General features: G+C 38.0%; 1 protein-coding gene across 3 annotated transcripts in view; it reads left to right on the top strand.

Annotated features, from left to right (window-relative positions):
* Positions 1–21583, top strand: part of MYO1D (myosin ID) — a 326596-nt gene that overhangs the window by 120979 nt on the left and 184034 nt on the right. For all 3 annotated transcript variants that reach the window (XM_072779460.1, XM_072779462.1, XM_072779463.1), the window contains exons 14-15: positions 1946–2078; positions 14431–14597. In XM_072779460.1, the coding sequence (XP_072635561.1) occupies positions 1946–2078; positions 14431–14597 (300 nt within the window). The remainder of the gene's footprint in view (positions 1–1945; positions 2079–14430; positions 14598–21583) is intronic.

The following is a 21583-nucleotide window of genomic DNA, read 5'->3' as shown; positions in this document are numbered from 1 at the left end:
CTTTTAAGAAAAGCATTCTTTTAAATGTTTGAAAACTATTTTATTAATATTACATGCATGACTTACTGGTCCCAAAGTTTATTCTCTTTAGAATGATTATAATGTGTCTGTTTTGATTCATTACGGGTCAGTTCTATTTAATAATCATAATAAACATCTTATTTCCTTCATTTCCAACCTTCCCCTCTCCCTCCATTTATGAGGTAAAATATGGAAAGCAGTTCTAAATATGGCCAATATAGGTGGAAGGTAGAATTTGGGTTAGAAACTGCCTAGACCTAAGTCAGCAATCTTCATTCTTTGGTCTGCGTCAGAATTTTCAAAGCATACATGTTCTGCTTTCTAGAAATTCTATTCAGTAAGTGTTAGGAAGACATCCAGGCCTCCTCTGCACTAAGGGTTGAGAACCACTGCCTTGAATTCTCTCTCAGCTAAAGACTAGAATGGAAATTTTAGGGAGAAACAATATAGGTTTATGCAATCATTTTTTTTTTCCTGATAGGTGCATCATTGGAAAATCAGGAACTAGAACCAGAAAGGCATAAAACAGGGTCCCTGAGCCACACGCAGATTACTGTTACTTTACCACCCCTTTTGATGGTAGTCAGCAGTGCTTCCTAGCAGTGGTGAGGGTTGGGAGTGCTGTTCTGTCCTCATTCACACACCAGTCAGTCTTTTAGGCCACCATTTATCCTCTTTGCTCTCTTGTCATCTATTCTGGCATTTCACAGTTCTTACTTTGAGCCTCTGTGTGCAGAGGTTTACTGGGTATTTGGGGAACCACTTCAGTTTCCTCAATTTTACACCAGGGAAAGAAAAGTGGGCAAAATGACGGCAGTGGTAAACACAGTTAGCAGTGAATGTCTTTGCTGAGTCCTTTCTCTTCTCAGTCCCCAATTAAAAAAAAATTCTGAGAAACAGCGTTGTAGGTTGACATACAGCACCAACACTTGTGGTGAGCACTTCATGACCTGTGGAGATACGGACTCATAGTGTTGTACACCTGAAACTAGTGTAATGTCATGGGTCAACTGTCCGCAAATAAAAAGAGAGAAAGAAGTTTCCAGGAAGCAAGCAGCATTTTGAGTTCCAATTACTTTAAAATCAGAAGTACTCGAAAGAAACAGGAAGAAAATCAGAGATGAGACCATCAGATGTGTCTTTGAAAATATCCCCACAAAGCCAAATAATGGTTTTTATGTGATATTTAGCATTGAAACTGGCCTGAGTTACACATTATGGGACTCGCAGGACAACAGTCATAGTGTCACATCAGTAAACTCTTGTAACTGCCAATAAGGGAGTGAATAAATTCAGCTGCAGTAAGGGGTTTACTAGAAGGCGATAGTTCTTTAATATTCCTGCCTGTGTTATGAGACAGAGCTGACTTTTTGTAGTATAGCCTGTTCTGTGTGAATCCTTCTTCCGATGAGAAGGCGCTTTCACACCCGTGTTCTCTGCCATGCCACTGAGCATTGTTTTTTCACTAGTGGCTTGTCCTTCTTCCAAGTACCACCCTTTTGATTTTATGTATCTATTGTAAGAGCCGTTCCTATTTGGAGGTCCTAGATGTCACTTTAAAGAAGTTTAAAGAGTTCTTTTTTCAGTTTATTGATTTAAGTAATCTCTACCGCCAACATGGGGCTCGAACTCATGACCTCGACACCAAGAGTCACATGCTCAACTGACTGAGCCAGCCGTGGACCCAGGAATTTTTTTAAATGTAGGATAGTTTGGACACATCTTCTCCATCTGTCGTACGGTATCTGCCACAACACTTTCTCAGCATAATTTTCTGAATGAAGTCTTTTTTCCAATAAGGCCTTGTGAGTACAGTCTGTAGTCCACTTGTGACTCCCAGAGTGCAACACAGTGGGATTGGTTTGCAGTTTCTGTTCAGCTTATTTGAAGGTGATTTTCACATTTTTCTCTCTGTGCTTCTCAGTTCAAATCCTGTGCTGAAGAATATGTGGCCTGAAGGCAAACTGAGTATTACAGAGGTGACCAAGCGACCTCTAACTGCTGCCACCTTGTTTAAGAATTCTATGATCGCTTTAGTGGACAACCTTGCATCAAAGGTAATTATTTTCTTTTCCACATACCCATTTTATGGCCACTTTTGATGCTAGTTGGCACCACTTGCTGTCATAGGGTCCCTCTTGATATATGTTGTAGAGAATGTATGTGTGATTTGCCATTCAGGTAATTAAGTCAAACTGAAACATCTATTTAAAGTGAATGTTATTCTAGAATCCTTATTCCTATTTTGTTTTTGTTTTTTTTTGTTTGTTTTTTTTTTTTTACTTTTTTTTTAATTTTTTTTTTATTTATTTATGATAGTCACAGAGAGAGAGAGAGAGAGAGAGAGAGACATAGGCAGAAGGAGAAGCAGGCTCCATGCACCGGGAGCCCGATGTGGGATTCGATCCCGGGTCTCCAGGATCACGCCCTGGGCCAAAGGCAGGCGCCAAACCGCTGCGCCACCCAGGGATCCCTATTTTGTTTTTTTTTAACATGGCTGGGTGAAGCAGTTTTGTCCCAGGTGAAATGCTTCTTAAGTTTGAGCTTTTTATGGTTGTTGACAAGGAGAAAGTCTTAGATCTTAAAAAAAAAAAAAAAAAAAAAAAAAGTATATGTATAAAGTAGAGCATGTGCCTGACAAAATGAGCTTCAGCCCTGTACCAAAGAAAGGGTGTGGCTTAAAAAAATTCTTGAATTAAATAGCAATATGCCATCCATATATCATGTCCGGATACAGAATGACCAGATAGAGTTTCAAGAGGAAGTTTAATATTTAAGTATTGTTCTTAGGCTGTTGTAAACAGCTGCTGTAAACAGTCTTAGTTGTTGTAAACTATTACAACAGTTCTGTTGTAAACAGAAATCAAATGCTGTATTATTGATGATTGTTTCTGCTTTTGATTGTTCCCTTCAGGTGTAATTCTATTTGATAACTTTAGTCTGTGTTTCTGCCCCTCCCCGCAATAAAGAACAGATTTCTACTCTTAACTGCTGCTGTTGACAAGTTTGATAAATGAGGTGGCATTCCAGGACTCATTATTTTTAGTTCCTCCATTTTTATCTCTGTCTTCTAGTGCTTTTCCTATGTATTTTATCCTCTGTTATCTCTCTTTTTTTTAATTTTATTTTTAACCAATTTCCTCTCTATGAATTTAAATCTGTACTGTTTCTGGTTACTTCACTGTGGATAAATTAGGCAAATGCAGGATCCTTTGGCCTCATATAGCAACAAATAAGCACGGTTTGTTAGCTTGTAGAATCAAGCCTCCAGAGAGGCAGGGGTGAGGACACCAGAACCGAAGACCAGATCACCATTGTAAGTCTCTCAGCTTCTCTGTGCATGTCAGCTCCAACCTGCCTGTCCCACAAGAGGGAGGGCAAACCTAGAGGAAAGGCATGTGACATAAGAAACAGAATTGAACACAGAATTTTATAATAAAACCTGTTTATAGAATATATTACAAATAGTTTATAAAATATATTAGATTTACTTCATTAACTAGAAAAGAATCACCTTTATTTTCTAAAATTGGTAGTTAAATGTACATTTTAAAAAAATAAAAATTGTAGAACAATCTATAATTTCTGTATCAGGAATTGTATTCAGCTGCTAATGAAAGACCCCCAAACAAGTGGCTTAAACAAGAGACATTTATTTCTCTCTTCCATAGAAAAGGTACAGAAGGTATCCTAGGACTGGTATAGCAGTCTGAAGGTTGTTAGTGACCCAGGTTCCTTCTGTCTTTCTCTTCTATCATACAAGTGCTTGGTGTCCATCCTTAAATGGCCCAACATAGCAGCTAGGGCTTCTTTCCTTTCAAAGAGACTTCCTGGGACTCTCATGCAGCATATCTGCTACATCTCATTTACACCTACTTGCCAGGGAAGTTGGGAAATGCATTTTTATTCTGGTCAGCAGTGTACCTAGCTAGAAGTAAGTACTCTGTATCAAAAAAGGTGCTGGATATGAGGTTAGGCAACTAGCCTGGCAGCCTTTGCTGGCTTCTCAATCTGTGTGTCTGTGGAGGAAGGGGAGAGAGGGAGATAACCTCTTAGCCCCATAGAAGGCAGGGAGGTGGGTGGGGAAGCAGCAAAGGAGAATTTTACTTTTAGAAAATACAAAATAACATGATAGAAATAAATCTAAATAATTGGTATTCACTATACATGTAAAGAGACCAAGAGCACTAGATAGATAGAAAATCTAGGTGTATGCTTCATCCAGGAGACACCTAAATAACACTGTGAAGAAAGATGAAAAACAAAGAGGTGAGAAAAAAAATATCAAGCCCTTCCCTCCCCCCAAAATGGTTAAAAGCATTATTAATGTGAGAGAACATAGAATTTAAGAAAAAATTATTAATAAAGAGACTCCTAACAATCAAATGAAAATACCCAAGACAATAAAGCCACTTTTAACTAGATATGTAACAACATAGGTGTGATTATCCATGAACTCCATAAAGAAAAAAAAAAAAAAACCTGAAAAAAAATTTAAAGGAAAAAATGACAAGTCCACAATCCTTGTGGGAGATTTTAAACCAACTGTACCAGAAAGTTATTTCAAGCAGACAAAATCCTTAGTAAAAATGCAGAAGCATTGAAAATCAAATTTAAACCTTAATAAATCAAAAGAATACTGCACCCAGGGAATAGAAGAAAATATATATCCCTTTCAAGTATGCATAGAACATTTCCAAGAATTGACCACATGCTAGATCACAAAGAAAGTCTTAACCATTTGAACCAATGTATATAGAGCACAATCTCCATTCTCACCACAAGTAAAATAAAAGCAGCATTAAAATGTTTTTAATGTGCTTGGGAACTTGAAAAAAATGCTCTCCTAGGTAACTTACAGTTGAAGAGGAAATCACAATGAAAATTATAAAATATCTGGACTTACATGACAAAGAATTTAACAAAATCTTTAGAATACTGCTAAGAAAAACAAGGTTGAAAGTAAATGAGTTGGGCAGCCCCCGTGGCTCAGTGGTTTGGCGCCACCTTCGGCCCGGGGCGTGATCCTGAGGACCTGGTATCAAGTCCCATGTGGGGCTCCCTGGATGGAGCCTGCTTCTCCCTCTGCCTGTGTCTCGGCCCCTCTCCCATGAATAAATAAATAAAATCTTAAAAAAAAAAAAAAAAAAAGAAAGTAAATGAGTTAAGTTCACCTCTCCACTCCAGAATCCATAAAAAAGAATTCCAAAGAAGAAAATCTAAAGAAGCAAGAAAATGGCTTTTAAATAATAATAATTGAAAGAGGTAAAAAAATAATTAGTCAAATAGATAAACCTTTACTGAAACTGATAAAAAAAAAAAAAGACAAAGCAGTATTACAAATGAAAAAGGGATATGACCTCATATATTATAGAGATTTTAGAAGGCATAAAATACTGTGAACAACTGTATGCCAAAGAATTTTAAAAACTTGTTTTCTAGAAAAATATGTTATCAAAATTAACTCAAGAAGACATTGAAAACCTGAATAAATTCATAACCTTAAAGACTCTGAATCACTAATTAGAAGGCTGCCTTATTCCAGCTCTGCCAAGAACATGAGGCCCAGATGGTTTTACAGATATATTTTATAAATCCTTCAAGAAGCCAATAATCCCTATTATATACAAACTGTTTTGGAGGATAGGACAAAGATCACTACCCAACTCTTTATGAGATTAATATTACCTTCATAGTAGGTTAATACAAAAAAATAAAATGAGATCAGTTTCACCTAGGAACATAGAAAGATCTTAAAAGTATATATGAGTAATGCATTTTCTAGGAACATGGTGAAGAAAGTGCCTACTAAAGCTAACTGAAAACAACTAAAATGTTAGGGAAAACATAAAAATCAATTTTTTGAATGCAGCCATAAACTAACAAGATAGTAAGGAATATGCAGGCCAGGGAATAAATGAAGGCAGAAGTCAAGGGAAAAATAATATGCTGTCTCTATGGGAATATGTTGAAGTAGGTAACTGTGACTAGAGGTATTCAAGCCTGGGTCCTCCACGTGAAGCCCAGGGCCTGCCCAAATTAGTGTGTCTAATAAGAGATCACACATGCACGTGCACACCAAACACAGATAGGTCTCCAAAGGGCTGCATCCTCAGAGGGATACATCCAGAATGAACTAGAAATAATCCCTCATTATTTCTGAAAGAAAAATTGCCTATATTAAACATTCCTTGAAAATTTATAATCATAAGCCAGTTTTTATGAGGTTTCAATCCAAATTCATACTATCTAGGTGGCAAAAAAAACTTAAGCCAACAATTTAGAGTGGTCCAGGCCTGGTATTATCCCCAGGTATCTGATAGAAGCAAGCAGTTTTTTTCCATGAAGAAACCACCTTCATACCGGACCTTAAAGAATTTCCACAGATAATGTTTTCAGGAATATAAGGAATTCCCATTAAGAATTACTACACACTGGGGATACCTGGGTGGCTTAGCAGTTTGGCGCCTGCCTTTGGCCCAGGGCGCGATCCTGGAGTCCCAGGATCAAGTCCCACATCAGGCTCCTGGCATGGAGCCTGCTTCTCCCTCTGCCTGTGTCTCTGCCTCTCTCTCTCTATGTCTATCATGAATAAATAAATAAATCTTAAAAAAAAGAATTACTACACACATAAAGTACCACGTGCAAGAGTCAGACTAAACAAGATTCAATCATCAAAAGTTCTTATAGTGGAATTATTAGAAACAATATGAGAATGTTTAATACATTTTAAGAAATAAAAGGCCTAAAAATATAAGGAAGAGCAAGTAAGTAGGCAATTGGTAGAAATAAAAACTAAAATTAAAAAACAGATAGATTTAGTATTAGTTTAGACAATGCTGAAGAGAGAATAGAGAAATGAAAGAAAGAATAAAGGAAATTATCCAGGATTCTTCTTAGACCAAGAAATGAAACAAAAGGAGACACTATTAACAGACATGGAAGAGAAAGTGAAAAGGTCTAATGTGTATCTAGTTAGAGTTACCCAAGGAAAGGAGAGGTTGGGCAGAGCAATATTGGAAGATATATTGCTGAGAATTTCAAGAGTGATGAAAGATAATACTATGGAGTCAGGAAGTCTGGTATATCCCACACTGGAAAAATTACAAGAAATCTACAATAAGCACATTGTAAAATCCCAGAACATCAAAGGCTAAGAAAATGCATTAAAAGCAGATTTGCTTTAAAGAGTAAGAGGCTGAGAGAAAAGAACTGTAAACCAAAGTATACCGAGAGTATATTCAAGAACAAAAACACAGTAGGGGCGCCTAGGTGGCTCAGTCAGTTAAGCATCTGGCTCTCAATCTCAGCTCAGATCTTGATCTCAGGATCATGAGTGCAAGGCCCATGTTGGGCTCTGTGCTGGGTGTGGAGTTTACTTAAGGAGCTTAAGGAGGGGGGAAGAACAAAGACACAGTAAAGAGTCTTTCTGAAAATGAAAAAGAGTTAAAAGTACACTAGAGGAAATTCTAATGGATAAATGCATGAGGCCAGAGGAAGAGTATATAAAATGAAAGACTGAAATGCAAAAAGAGGGGCAAAGAAATTGGTAAACAGATGGATTTGTATAAATAAACTGTAAAGCAATATATTATTGGTTAAAAATACAGATTAGAATTAAATAGCACAACAGTAGCATATAAATTGGAAGTGTGGGTGATTTATAATTCAAGTGTTTAAGGTTCTTGGTTGTTCAGGAAAATAATAAAAATGTTGCTTAACTTATAATCCTGATGACACACAAATGCATGTTAAATGTCCTCATGTAGTCATGAAAAAGAATAGAAATGAGGTTATCACTTCTAAACTCTTGGGGGTGGGCAGAGCCAAAATGGGAAGCAAATAATCAGTTCTAAAAAAACATAAGAAATAGGAGACAAAAGAACTTAGGAAAGCCAGGGCAAACAAATTAAGATGGTAGGAAAAAACCCAAATGTAGTAGTGATTACAATGAATGGAAAAATGGATAAAAATTGTCAAATCAAATCAAAGACCAAGAATCCACAAGAGTTGAAAGTTGAGTTTAAAAAGATATAACAGACAAATTCTGATAATCTGGGATCACCTCAATCCAATTTCAGGGCCTAGAGTGGCTTAGTGATGGGCTAGATTGTTTTCCATCCCCTTTGATTCCTAGGGTTAGCTCCTCAGGATTACAGACCAGTGTCCCTTCTCCATGGCCTTAGCTTCCAGCCTGCAGCCCCCTTGCCCCACAAGGCTGTCAGCAGCTGTGGTAGACTGATGGCTGTCTGTCCAGATGAAAGCAGCCTCTGAAGGCTGGTCTCACCATTTTATTTTATTTTATTTTATTTTATTTTATTTTATTTTATTTTATTTTTTTATTTTATTTTATTTTATTTTATTTTATTTTATTTTATTTTATTTTATATTTATTTATTTATTTAATTTTATTTATGATAGTCACAGAGAGAGAGAGAGAGAGGCAGAGACATAGGCAGAGGGAGAAGCAGGCTCCATGCACTGGGAGCCCAACGTGGGATTCGATCCTGGGTCTCCAGGATCGCACCCTGGGCCAAAGGCAGGCGCTAAACCTCTGCGCCACCCAGGGATCCCTCACCCCTTTAGATTGTAGTCTTCTCATCTCAGCTTATTAGCTCTTTGATGCATTTAAGATCCCCCACCACCACCACCACCCCGTATCTATCTAGCACTTTTCCTAGTGATGTTATCAGGAAGGTTGATAGCCTTGCTTAATCATTCACCACCAAAAGTGGAAGTCTTGACTCCTTTCTTGGTTTCAGAGTCTGTACAGTGTATTAATGCATACCTCGTCTCCCCACCTAGATTCTTGGTCTTTTAAATATGAGAAGTGAATTCTACTAATCTTATATACCTCTTGGTGTCTAATAAAGCACACCCTAAACAGATGGTTAGTGAATTATTAAATGAACTTGAATCTTCCTGTGACTCTATTTGGCAGTGTTCAAAGCAAGTTAAATGGTTAAATGTCTAAATACAGTGTCCTCTGGCTAATGCATATACCGATTGGTATACTTTCATAATGTTTTTCATAAAATATAGGGAGAAACAAGTTAAAACGTACAAGAGAATGAGATCAGTATTAACTTTTGCAGTTTAACCTTTCTAAGACACTTGAATTTGTCAAATTTAGGATTTCTTAAGCTGAGTCAGTCTGGATATTTATAAATGAGAGAGGAGGCGGCATTTATAAATTAAGACAAAATGCTGATTAAATATAGAGAAAGTATTTCCACTGGATTCCTTAACAGGAGATTTTATATTACTAAACAGGATGGAAGAGCATTCCCCCAGCCCTTAGTTGGTCATTAACATCTAATCCAGTGTTCACACTTCCTGTGCATATCAGTTACTATTGGTAAAATTCTATTTAACTGGTTTCTGTTCACTAGTTACTTATGCTAGTCAAATGATACCTTATACAAAGATTACTTTGCCCACATAACTGTATGAATTTGCCCACATTGAGTTCCAAATATTTCTAAATTTACACTATAATTTTCTTTTTCACCTTTGATCCGAAGGTCATTCAGAATATATTAATTTCCAAACCTATAAGATTTTCTAATTATTTTTTCCCTATTGATTTCAAGCTTAATCTCATTTGTTCAGGAGATATACTCCTTAGTAATTTGTTAAATTTTCTTTATGTATGTGTTTTGTTTATGTATATAAAAATAATTTGTGGGGGATCCCTGGGTGGCGCAGCAGTTCGGCGCCTGCCTTTGGCCCAGGGTGCGGTCCTGGAGACCCGGGATCGAGTCCCACGTTGGGCTCCCGGTGCATGGAGCCTGCTTCTCCCTCTGCCTATTTCTCTGCCTCTCTCTCTCTCTCTCTCTGTGTGACTATCATAAATAAATAAAAATTTAAAAAATTTTTTAAAAAATAATAATTTGCATTATACTCTGTGTATATTCATTAGGTCAAGTCTGTTACCTTGCTGTCCAGTTTTTCTGCATTCTTACTAATGTCTTTGTTTTGTCTGTGCCAAAAAGTGACAAAATCTGTGATTCTGAATTTGTCTACTTCTCTTTGTTGTACCTTCTGTTTTTGCTTTAGATCTATGCTATTTTTCAGTGTGTGTGTATAACCAGCAAAATGATGGCATTGTTACTCCTACTATAGTCAGTATCCATTTAGATTTACTCATTTATCACTTTTTTTTTTTCTCTTTCTGTGTCAGTGACCCTCATCTGGGACTATTTTTCTTTTTTTTTTTTTCTTTTTTTTTTTTTAATTTTTATTTATTTATGATAGTCACACACAGAGAGAGAAAGAGAGGCAGAAACACAGGCAGAGGGAGAAGCAGGCTCCATGCACCGGGAGCCCGACGTGGGATTCGATCCCGGGTCTCCAGGATCGCGCCCTAGGCCAAAGGCAGGCACCAAACTGCTGCGCCACCCAGGGATCCCTGGGACTATTTTTCTTATGCCTCAATTTCATCCTGTTATATCTGAAATCTGTTGTTGACAAAGTCTCTGGTTTTGTTTACCTGAAAATATTGTACATTGCTTTCATTCATGAAGAATATTTTTGCTGGGTGTAAAATTCTACATTGGCTGTTTTTTCAGTACTTCAAAGATAGTACTACTTTGTTTTGTTTTGTTTTGTTTTTTGGATAGTACTGCTTTTGTCTTCTGATTCTTGTTTCTTGTGAGAAGTCAGCCGCCAGTCTACTGGTTGCTCCTGAAGTAATGATCTTTTCTCCTCTGGCTCCTTTTCTTTGGTATTCAGAAGTTTTACTAAAATGTTCCTAGGTGTAGATTGTTTTATTTAATACTGGTCATAATTTATAGGATTTCTTTAGTTTGTCACAGTTCAATTGTTCTTCATCAGTTTTGCAAAGTTCTTGTCTATGAGCTCTTCAGATGCTGTTTCTGCCTCTTCTATCTCCTCTCCCTTAGGACTTGAGTTACTCAGATCATCTCACCATATCTGATGTGCCTCTTAACCTCTCTTTTGTATATATCTTTTTGTCTCTCCATGCTTTGTTCTTGGAAATTTCTTCCCAGAAAATGTTTCATTTAATGATGAAAATTGAGAAGTCAGTGGATCAGTCATCAGTCAGTTGATCCACTGACTTCTCAATTTCCATCATTATATTTTTCACCCTGAGTTATTCATCTGATTCTGTTCTTTTTTATAGTTTCTGGTTCTCTAAAAAATGTTCAATACTGTCTTTTGTCATCTTGAGCATGGTAAGCATAGTTATTTTATTATCTCTGATAATTCCAATATCTGGATTCCTGCAGGTCTTTTTATTTTCTATGTTGTTTTGCTGTTTCTAATTCTTGTTATCTTGGTTCCTTATGTGTCTGGTTAATTTTTATTTTGCTCCTAACATTATACTGGCAAAATCATTTATAGACGTGACTGGAGAGCCAGGTTTATGTAATCTTTCTCCAATAAAGATTTACCTTTGCTCTTTTAGGCAGCTAAGAGCACTAGTATTCCAAATCAACTATTCCAATTTCAGGTTCCTGTGAGGGACTGCCTATGTCTAACTCACCTCATTGCTAGCGGCATCCTTTTCGAATCCCAGCCCAAAGTAAGGGGGAAATACCCATGACCTCCTCCTTTTCAGGCCTTACACTCTGATCTCTTTCCTCCTAGCCCCATGAAGCTATCAAAGCCTCTACTCAGATCCCATCCACTTCCTCTGGAGTTGGCTGACTCTCCTGGGAAAAGGAAACCTCAAACCTGGAAACCTCCATAGCATTCTCCTCCTCCTAGATTCTGGCCCCGTAATTTAATTCTTCACTGTCTTTAAGCAGATGTTTTTAAAGCTGCCACAAATGTGATGAGAAAAGGCAGGTGTGTTCTATGCAGAATAATGGCCTCTGCATTTCAGCACCAGTTCTCTGACACTAACGGAGTTCAGTTCAATTCTAACACTGACTACCTGAACAGCCAGATGAAAAGATGCACACAGTGACAAGGTCTAGAAAGTCTGGACATCTGGAGAGCAAGAGCTTCTGTTCTCATGAAGTCAGGGTACATCACCCTCCCCATACATGGATATGTTCACCACAAGAGAGCTCATTGGAACCTCAGTGTCTGAGTTTTTTAAATAAGGCTTTAGATACATAAGCATGATTGGTTAAATCATTAGCCCATGTTTAGACTCAACCTCCATCCTTCCTCTCCTCCTCTGAGGTCAGACTGCTGAAAATCCCACCTCTCTAATCCTGTGGAGGGTTTTTTGATGTCTACCCCCCATTCTGAAGGGATGCTGGGAGCTGGGAATGAGTCACCTCATTAGCATAACAAAGACACTCCTACCACTGATGACATTCCAAAGGTTTTAGAAGTTCTGTGCCAGGAACCTGGGACAAAGTCCGGAAAGAGAGAGAGATTTTATTATTATACCACAGCCCCCCAAGCTTATCCATGCCCTCATCCCAGAACCTGTAAACATGTTATGTTACATGGCAAGGTAGAATGAAGGTTGCCGATGGAGTTAAGGTTCATGACTGCTGAACTTAAAATAAATGGGTTATCCTGCATTATCCAGATAGGCGCTTTGTAAATTTAAGAGTCCTTCAAAGGGAAAGAGAAATGCAGAAGAGTCAGAACCAGAGAGAGGATATCATTTGAAAGACTCAGTGGGCCATTACTGGCCTTCAAGATGGAAGGAGGCCACAAGCCAAGGAATGTGGGCAGCCTCTAGAGAGGCTGGAAAAGATAAAGTGGGTTCTAAGAGTCTCTAGAAAATAAGAGCCCTGCTGACACCTGGATTTTTAGCCCACCAAGACCCATCTCAGACTGCTGACCTCCAGAGTTCTATGAAAATAAATTTATGTTGTTTAAAACCATTAAATTTGTGGTGGTGTAGAAAACTGACCTCTGTGCTTCAGAACCAAAATATAACAGAAAGATAAATTTATTGCTTTGCTGGGCAAAGGAGGCTGCAGCAGGCTATGGCCTTCGAAAACCACAAGCCCTTGGGGAGGAAAGGACTGGGGAATTTTATAGGGAAATACAGGATCTTGCAGGTTTTGACAGGTACTACCAGCCTCCTCCATCACATCTTTAGGGTGGTACCAGGTTCCTGAAACAAAGGGATAAGAAGGGAGGAGGGGAGCTTTCTGGATGAGGGGGGGAAAGTGACTTTAAAATCGAGTTTTGGGATGCCTGGGTGGCTTAGTGGTTGAGCATCTGCCTTCGGCTCAGGGCGTTGATCCCTCAGTCCCGGGATTGAGTCCTACATCAGGCTCTGTGCAGGGAGCCTGCTTCTCCCTCTGCCTATGTCTCTGCCTGCCTCTCTCTCTGTGTCTCTCATGAATAAATAAATAAAATCTTAAAAAAAAAATCGAGCTTTGCTGAAGCATTAGTGCAGCCATTTTAACTTTTGTTAAACTTTGTGCTTTTAAGCGGTTTCAGTGATAATCTGTGGTGGCAGGAATAGGAAATGAACACAGCAGAGCCTAGAAAAAAGGGGAAAAGTGGCATTTTTTTTTCATCATGGAAGGCAGCATGATAAATCTGTACTTGGAGCTTCTGGTATTGATGTTGAAAATTCACTCAGAATGCAAGTGACTTCACATTTTTCAAATCTCTCTCCTTGAATTATTTACTACTTCTTTTTACCTCCAGCCCTCAGTGGAGCTCCAAATTGCCTAATTATCTACAGAGGACTCTAACTCTTAATTAAAGTACATCTGTGTATCTGATAGGTAATAGATCAGAGAAAGTTACTCTTTACTCTGGTAAGCAGGATACATTTGACCTCCTTGATTCATCCAGTGATAATTTGTTACCTTCAGCAGACCAGGATCTATGCCAGCACAGTTTTATACTTAAAAGAAGTTATGATCTAATGCATGGTACAAAACTCAATTGGCCCAGAGGGAGAAATTTCTTGCTAGGCTCTTTCTTAGAGTTACTGACACCTACAGGAGGTTTTGTAGCTCTACTTACAAATGTTAATATCTTTTTCAGAAGCACAAACTGATGTGATGATGATGGTGGTGGTGGTGGCCATGGTGGCAGCTGATGATTATGGAGCACTTACTATGTGCCAGGGCTGTCCTTAGGCTTTATGTTCTTCGTTGCAATTCATCTTTACCATTCTCCTGCTTCTTTCTATTAAATTACTTTCTGTTACTTTATAACCATCTTTCCATAAATACACATAAACTCAGTGGTTACGTATTTCAGTTATTTACTCTTTAGTTTTATACGGTTCCTGGTGAATCCTAAAATATAATAAAACAAAATTTTAGCTAAATGCACAAGAACTCCCAATCTTGAAGGGAAAGGGAGAATAACTACTTTATTCACAAGTATGCCTGAGAAATTAGAGGCACTGAGCTTAATTTGACACAATTAACACTAATTACATGTTAGCATCCTTAGTTTGGGATTTTTCTCCAGTGAAACTTATCATTTGCTGATTTATTTCTTTAGGAGCCATATTATGTACGTTGCATCAAACCCAACGACAAGAAATCTCCACAGATATTTGATGACGAGCGCTGCCGGCACCAAGTAGAATATCTTGGGCTACTGGAAAATGTGAGGGTGCGGCGGGCAGGGTTTGCCTTCCGCCAGACGTACGAGAAGTTTCTTCACAGGTGAGAACAGACTAAAGAACTCTGACATTGACAGTTCCAGAGTCATCCCCACGTATGACAGTGCATCAACACATATTAGTCTAAGTACCTGTCAAATGAATAAGGGTCACGAGAACTGCAAATATGAAAGACTTTCTTAGCAAAAGAGTCTCCCTGAGTTTATGGTTTATAGACCATGAGAAAAGATTCATTCTTTGGGGGGAAAATATGGTCATTGTAGTTTGGTAGAAAGAACCTGGACTCAAAAGTTATATCTAGGTTGGAATACTGGGTATGTTACTCATTTGCTGTGTGATCATAGGCTAAAAATTTAATATCCTTGGCTCTGTTTCTCCATTGGTAAAATGTGTTTAATAACATTACATCATAAGGCTGTTGTTGCGGGGAGTAAATTAACCTAAATAAAAAAGCCAGGTGCCTGGCACAAAATATATGTTCAATTAATGCTACTTATCCTTACTGATATTAGTAATTACAATAACAAAGTATTAAGGAGTTTAATCATGGAGACCATGGAGTTAGTCTACCTGGTTTGAATCCTGCTTTGCCATTTCTTGGCTTTTTGACCTTTGGCAAATCACACTATCTTTCCATGCCTCTGTTTCCTCCTGTGTTAAAAAGGGGTTAATAATAGTAACTACTTTTTAGGATTGCTGGAGAAATAAATGAGAATCTGTGTGTGTGTGTGTGTGTGTGTGTGTGCACGTGCGTGCATGCATGTGTGTTTGTGTGTGTGTGTATAAAGCAGTTAGAATGGAACCTGGCCTGTAGCAATCACTCAATATATGTAAGATATCATTGCTGCTGTTATTTATTGTTAGTAACGATAATGATAGTTGACAACTGGGACTTCCAAAGTCCCTCAAATTCCATCTGTTCATTTATCTCTAAATACTTATTGAACATTTCTTGTGTTCTAGACTACAGATTCCACAGAATAAGAATATATAGATAAAATATTGGGTACTCAGAAGAGTCTCTAAGAAGATAATAATGGCAGGAAAGAACCAGCCATATGAACATCAGAGGGAACGGCAGATGGGCAGAAGGAACAGGGAGGGAGAGGCTCCACTGTGGTAGTAAGTGTGGTGTGTTAGGTAGCAAACTTAGCTGTGTGGTTGGAGGCTGCTCAGTGATAGGGCAGGGGTATGAGATGAGATCAGAGAGGTGGACAGGGGCCAGATCATGTTGAATTTTATAATCTAGACTAAACAGTTTAGATTTTGGCTAAATGTGGCAGGAGCCCATTGGTGGATTTTAAGCAGGGAGCAACCCAATCTTATGGATATTTGAGGAGATACTGTGGCCTCTATGTGAATAGGAAACAAGGAGACATTTAGGGATGTTACTTCAGGAGCCCAGGAGAGGGGCCTTCCTAGTGACTTGAACAAGAGCTTATTATAGATCCAATGATAGCAGATCCAGGATATGTTAGGGGAAGGTTAACCAGGCTTGCTCATGGATTGGCTAGATCAGAGAGGAACAGAGAGGAGTGAGGGATTATGATTAGATTTTGGCGTGGGTGAGCTTACACCATTTGCTGAGATAAGATTGGGTAACAGAAGCTTGAGGAAGAGGTCATGGAACAGGGGCAAGGATGGAATCAGAATTTGTCTCCTGACTCTTGGGTTTGAAATGGCTACTAAAAATCTCGGTAGAGATATTAAGTGAGCTATTAAATACACATATCTGGAGTTCCAGAAAGAAGCACAGATTGGAGATATACTGGAGTCATTAGTGTGGAGATGACATATAAATTCTTAGAACTGTATAGAGAAGAGAAGGAGGCTCCTTCAAATATTTAGGTTTGTGATCTGATATGAAGGAATCACCAAAGAGAAGAAAAGAAGCAATCAATGAGGGAAGACATACTAGAAGAGGATTATGTCACAGAGCCAAGATAAGATGGCATTTCAAGAAGAAAAGTGTAGTTACCATCTCACATGTTGCTGTGCAGTCAAGTAAGATAAAGGTAGAAACTTCAGCATTATATCTGGCAACATAAAGACCAGGGGCAAAAAGTCTGGGCAGAACCCAATTTGAACAGGTTGGGAAAGTGAAGAGAGAAGCTGGATGCCTATAGACAACTTAAAAATTTGTGCTGGGAATGAGGGCAGAGAAGAATGGAAACAGGAGTGGGATGTGAGGTCAGAAGACATCACATTCTAGGAATGTGTATGCAGGTGGGGCTGATTCAGAACAGAGGGAGAATCCAGTGGTGCAGGAGAAAGGGAGATCATGGTAATTATCATGATATCCCTGGGAAGGCGAGGCCCAGAATCCCACACACAGGTAGAAGGTTTGTTAGCATTTGGTAAGAGCAGGGATGCTTCCCCCATAGCAACAGGACAAAAGGCAGAGAATATGAATACAGATGCAGAAAGGCTCAAAGATTGGCTGATGGCAAAGATAATGTTCTGATTGGATTGCTTCAATTTCCTTAACCAAGCATGAGGTGAGGCTAAGAGTGGGGAGTAAAGATAAGGAGAGGTGCCGTGGGAGGTTTGAGGGGAAATGAGAACACTCATTTTGGAGAGTGGGAAAGCACAGGTTTGTATGATAGGATTGCTGTCAGGAAGATCTGAGAGTCCTTGTGAGATATGAGGCTATAAATTGAGACCACCAGCATTATTGTTTTTTCCACCAGTGTCCAGCCACTTTTGCACAGAATTGAAAGGGATTGCACTAAATTGAGACTCTTAGAATGAATAAAACACAATAGCCTGGAAAATTCGAACTTCATTTTACACTGATCAAAAGGTTATGCTCAAAATTGGCCATTTTCCTTATTAAAATCATACTATTCTTTAGATTTGATTTTTCATTTGCTTATTAAGGCTGAAGAGTTAGAATGTTTTTGTGAGCAGAAATGTGTTCATCCTGAGTCTCGATTTCAAAGTGTCAAATTATGTTAGAAAGATTGCTAGTCTGTTGTTATTACCGTTAGAATTCTAGCAATTGCCCAGTAAGTTGGTTTTTAAATAATTTGGTTTTTTATTATCACCCATAAAAAATCAACAGAAGTTAAATATTGAACTGATCAGGGTAGAATTGTGTAACTATAGGGTGGGGCTGACCCGAAAATATTTTATCATGAGACAAAGGGAAACCGTGGAGAGTAGCTGAGGTAGGAGAACAGTAAGCAAGCCTGATTTGGAGGAGACAAGGAATTTTCTAAATGCATACATATCTTTAACATTTAATTCAGGAGATTTTGGTTTGTTTGTTTGTTGGTATGGGAGACATGCTATAAGGATTGGAATATGTTTTCTAACATACACATAAAAATACAATAGAAAAGATTAAAAAGAACCTGTGAATTTTAAATATGGTGGTCTTAGTGGCATAAGCTTAAATTCGTTTCTACTCCAAGAGCATAACCAAATAATGTAAATTATATAAAACCAAGAAAATGCACAGCCACATTATGGAATCAAGAAGGGCGTTTCACAGTGAGTTTCACAGTGAACCTTGGATATGTAACTCCGTCCTAAATATGATGTGAAGCAGATGTGAGGACCCAGTTGTAAGAAGGGTCACAGTTTTAAGGAAAGACTGCCTTTGCCATTCAGGAAACCGTCCTGAATATACTGTTTCTGAGAAGTTTGCCACAGCTACAGCACCAGGAGGTAGCTGCAATGGTCAGGACAAGTGACGCCTCCATAGCTGCAAAGGGGACATTGTAGGCATGATGGCCAACACCCAGGAAGCAAAAGTAGCCATGTTTTAAAAGACCATCCAAAGCTGGGATGTACACAGAAGGACATGTAGAAGTAGACAAGATAACAGCAAAACGTCTGAGAAAGACCAGACCATGAAAAAGAGACAGTTAGCTCAATAAATATCAAACCTTACACCCAAGGAACCAGAGCAAGGAGTAAATGGCACTGGAATAAGCCTATTTAATATTTTCAGAGCGATAAAGGAGAAAATTATGATCCTAGAATAGGAATATGAAGTCAGAAACAAGAACAGGTAATTACTGGAAAGAATAATTAGAGATTTGGAAAATGAAAATCAGATTAAACACAGCTGAAGAGAGAAAGCATTGTCCATCAGTAGGAGAATGAGTCAGCAACATGTCGTATGATTACAGTGCCAGCTAAGGGGATGAATGGCTGATGTAGCAACATAAATGAATGACACATCTTGTCAAAAAAAGATAGTCACAAAAGAATATATCCTTCATGCTGCCACTTATGTGGAGTTCAAGAACAGATAGCCATCAGAACTGTGGTTGGTTCCGGAGTGGGGGAACTGATGGGAAAGGAGAAGGAGGCACTCTCTGAGATTATGCAGATGTTCTGCATCTTGATGGGGTGTCAGTTTCATGGGTGTATACATTTTTCAAAATTTGTTGAACTGTATACCTGAAGGTGTGCCTTTACTGTATGTAAATTTTACCACAATTTAAAAAAATTACAGTAAACCTTTTTTTGAAAACAAATTAGTAAACTGGAAGATCAAGTTGAAGAGTTTTTGCAGATCTCATCACAAAGTAAAAGAGATGGGAAATACTGAAATTCAGGCAGTGTGTAAGGTCGATCCAGGAGTGCCAGCACTTGTTCAACAGGAGCATCTGAAGGAAAGAGAGAGAAGAGGGGAGGAGCACTATTTGAACAAATAGTGGCCAGGAATTTTCCTGAACCAGAAAAAGACAACAATCTTCAAATTGAAAGAATATACTGAGTGTAAAGCATGTGAATCCTTAAAAAATGAAACATACATTATGGTCACTTTTAGAATGTTAGAGATAAAAGAAAATACTTAGAGCTCCCAGGAAAAGACAAAGTACTACCAGGGAGTGAGAATCATACAGACATCAGACTTCTCATTAGCAGCATTTGATGCAGACAGACAAAGCAGCAATATCTTCATAATGACAGGGGATGAACTTAATGCTTAGAATTTTATTCCATGCTGGGGATGCCCGGGTGGCTTAGTCGGTTAAGCAGCCAGCTCTTGATTTAGGCTCAGGTCATGATCCCAAGCTTTGGGCTCCATACTCAGTGGGGAGCTTGCTTGAGGACTCTCTCTTTCTCTTTCTTTCTCCCTTCTCCCTCTCTCTTCCTCTCTCCCCCCTCTGCCCCTCCCCTACTCACACACTCTCTCTCTCTCTCTTTCTCTCTCTCAAATAAATAAATCTTAAAAATTTCATTCTATGCCAAATTATAATTTAAGAGTGTGAGTACAATAAAAATATTTTCTGACATATATAGGCTCAAAAAGTTTACTATTCAGAGATCTCTGAAAAATCTTCTAGAGCAAAAGGAAAAACAAATGCAGAAGAGAAAAATGGAATGCAAACACTAATATTAAATAAATAAATTAGTGAAACTATTTTTAAAATCTGAACATGTCCATTGTAAGTGGAAAAAGCCTTTGGTAAAAATTGAACAAAAATGAAAATTGAAGTGAAAAGTACAGAGAAGTAAAGACTTTTGTACTGTTTATGGAAAAGATATAGATGATAATTAACTAGACAGGAAAAAATAATCATATATTTTCATATAAAAATATACTTTTTATATATTAAAAATTTTAAGACAATGATAATAACAGTGGCTAACAATGTGAAATGCTCACTATATATCCCAGGCACTGCTTTTTTTTTTTTTTTTTTTTTTTTTTTTTGGATTTCAGTTTCTCAACCTTATCATCAAGACTCACTGCCTCCCATCATCAATATTTATTGAGCATTTACAGTATACTAGGCACAATAGAACATACAGAAAACATTGTCCCTGCTCTTGTGGAGCTTACATTCTAAAAGAAAAAAAAAAATACACCTCTTTTAAAATGGTATTTTTGTTTGGTGTTTTCTGCAAGGTTCTGAGGAAATAGTCTGTAGGGTGAGCTTTGGGTATAACTTAGCCCCATCATTATTTAAAGAGAGGAAGAGGAAGGATTTTAAAGGCAGACAATGGCAGACCATTCAGGATAGGTAGGGCTTACAAGGAGATAAACACAATCTCATCAACGAAGGAGAGATTTGCACTGCTTTGAGAGCCCCGCGAGTAGTAAGTCACTGAAGGTGACAACCAGATAAGGAAAGGATGGTACCTTCCATTTTTATGCAGATGAGGAAATGGAGGCACAGAAAGGTTGAGTAATCCCAGGTCACAGAGCCAAATAGTGGCCTTTAGGAGCCTGTTGAACTCAGGCAGTTGCCTTCTGAGCTTACCATCAGTGTATTGGCTCCCAATTGAACAGATGGCTTTCAAATCAAAGGAGAAGATAAAATGAAATAAAGAAAACTCAATATCCAAGATAAGAACAATAAAAAGCAGCGGCAAGAAAGCATACCTAATAGAAAATATTTTAAAAGCTGAGACATTGGACACATGTTAATAATCAAAATACACGTGTTAAACCTACCTTTTAAAAGACAGAATTGGCAAGACAAGTCTGTCTAATTGATGATTATGTAAGTTGAGAATAGGTCGTCTCTATAGAGTCATCCAGAAAGGGTGCTGTGTGAGGCCGTGGAGTGTGCATCTGAGAAAAGAGCCTGTTTCTACTCTGCAGACTTTATCTTCCACTTTACATAAAATGAATTTGTTCAGATTGAGAAATTGCCATGTTATTTTATTGTCATACCAGTTAAACTAACTAGCAGTGGAAGTGGGGTGCAATAGACAGTGTGTATTGGACTCATGGTGCTAAAATGTTCAAAATTTGTTGAACTATATACCTGAAGGTGTACCTTTACTGTATGTAAATTTTACCACAATTTAAAAGAAAAAGAAAGATTTTTCTACTGTCAGTTTTTGCTTTTAGATTCTACAGGTTTATTAAAGATAGATTTGAACCTAAATTTTTACTTGTCACTTTTCTTTATTTTCATTTCTTTTATTGAAAAAAGAGAGAGAAGGATTTTAAATGTTCTGATAACCTTAAAAGCTGTTCAAGTCTTTCAGGGAGATAATACTAGTTGTCAGGAAGCAGATGAATTCAGCTTTTTAATTCACAAGTTCGGGATGCTA

The sequence above is a fragment of the Canis lupus genome, chromosome 16 (assembly GCF_048164855.1).
Source record: "Canis lupus baileyi chromosome 16, mCanLup2.hap1, whole genome shotgun sequence".
NCBI lineage: Eukaryota > Metazoa > Chordata > Mammalia > Carnivora > Canidae > Canis > Canis lupus.
This window is presented reverse-complemented; position numbering and strand designations above follow the sequence as displayed.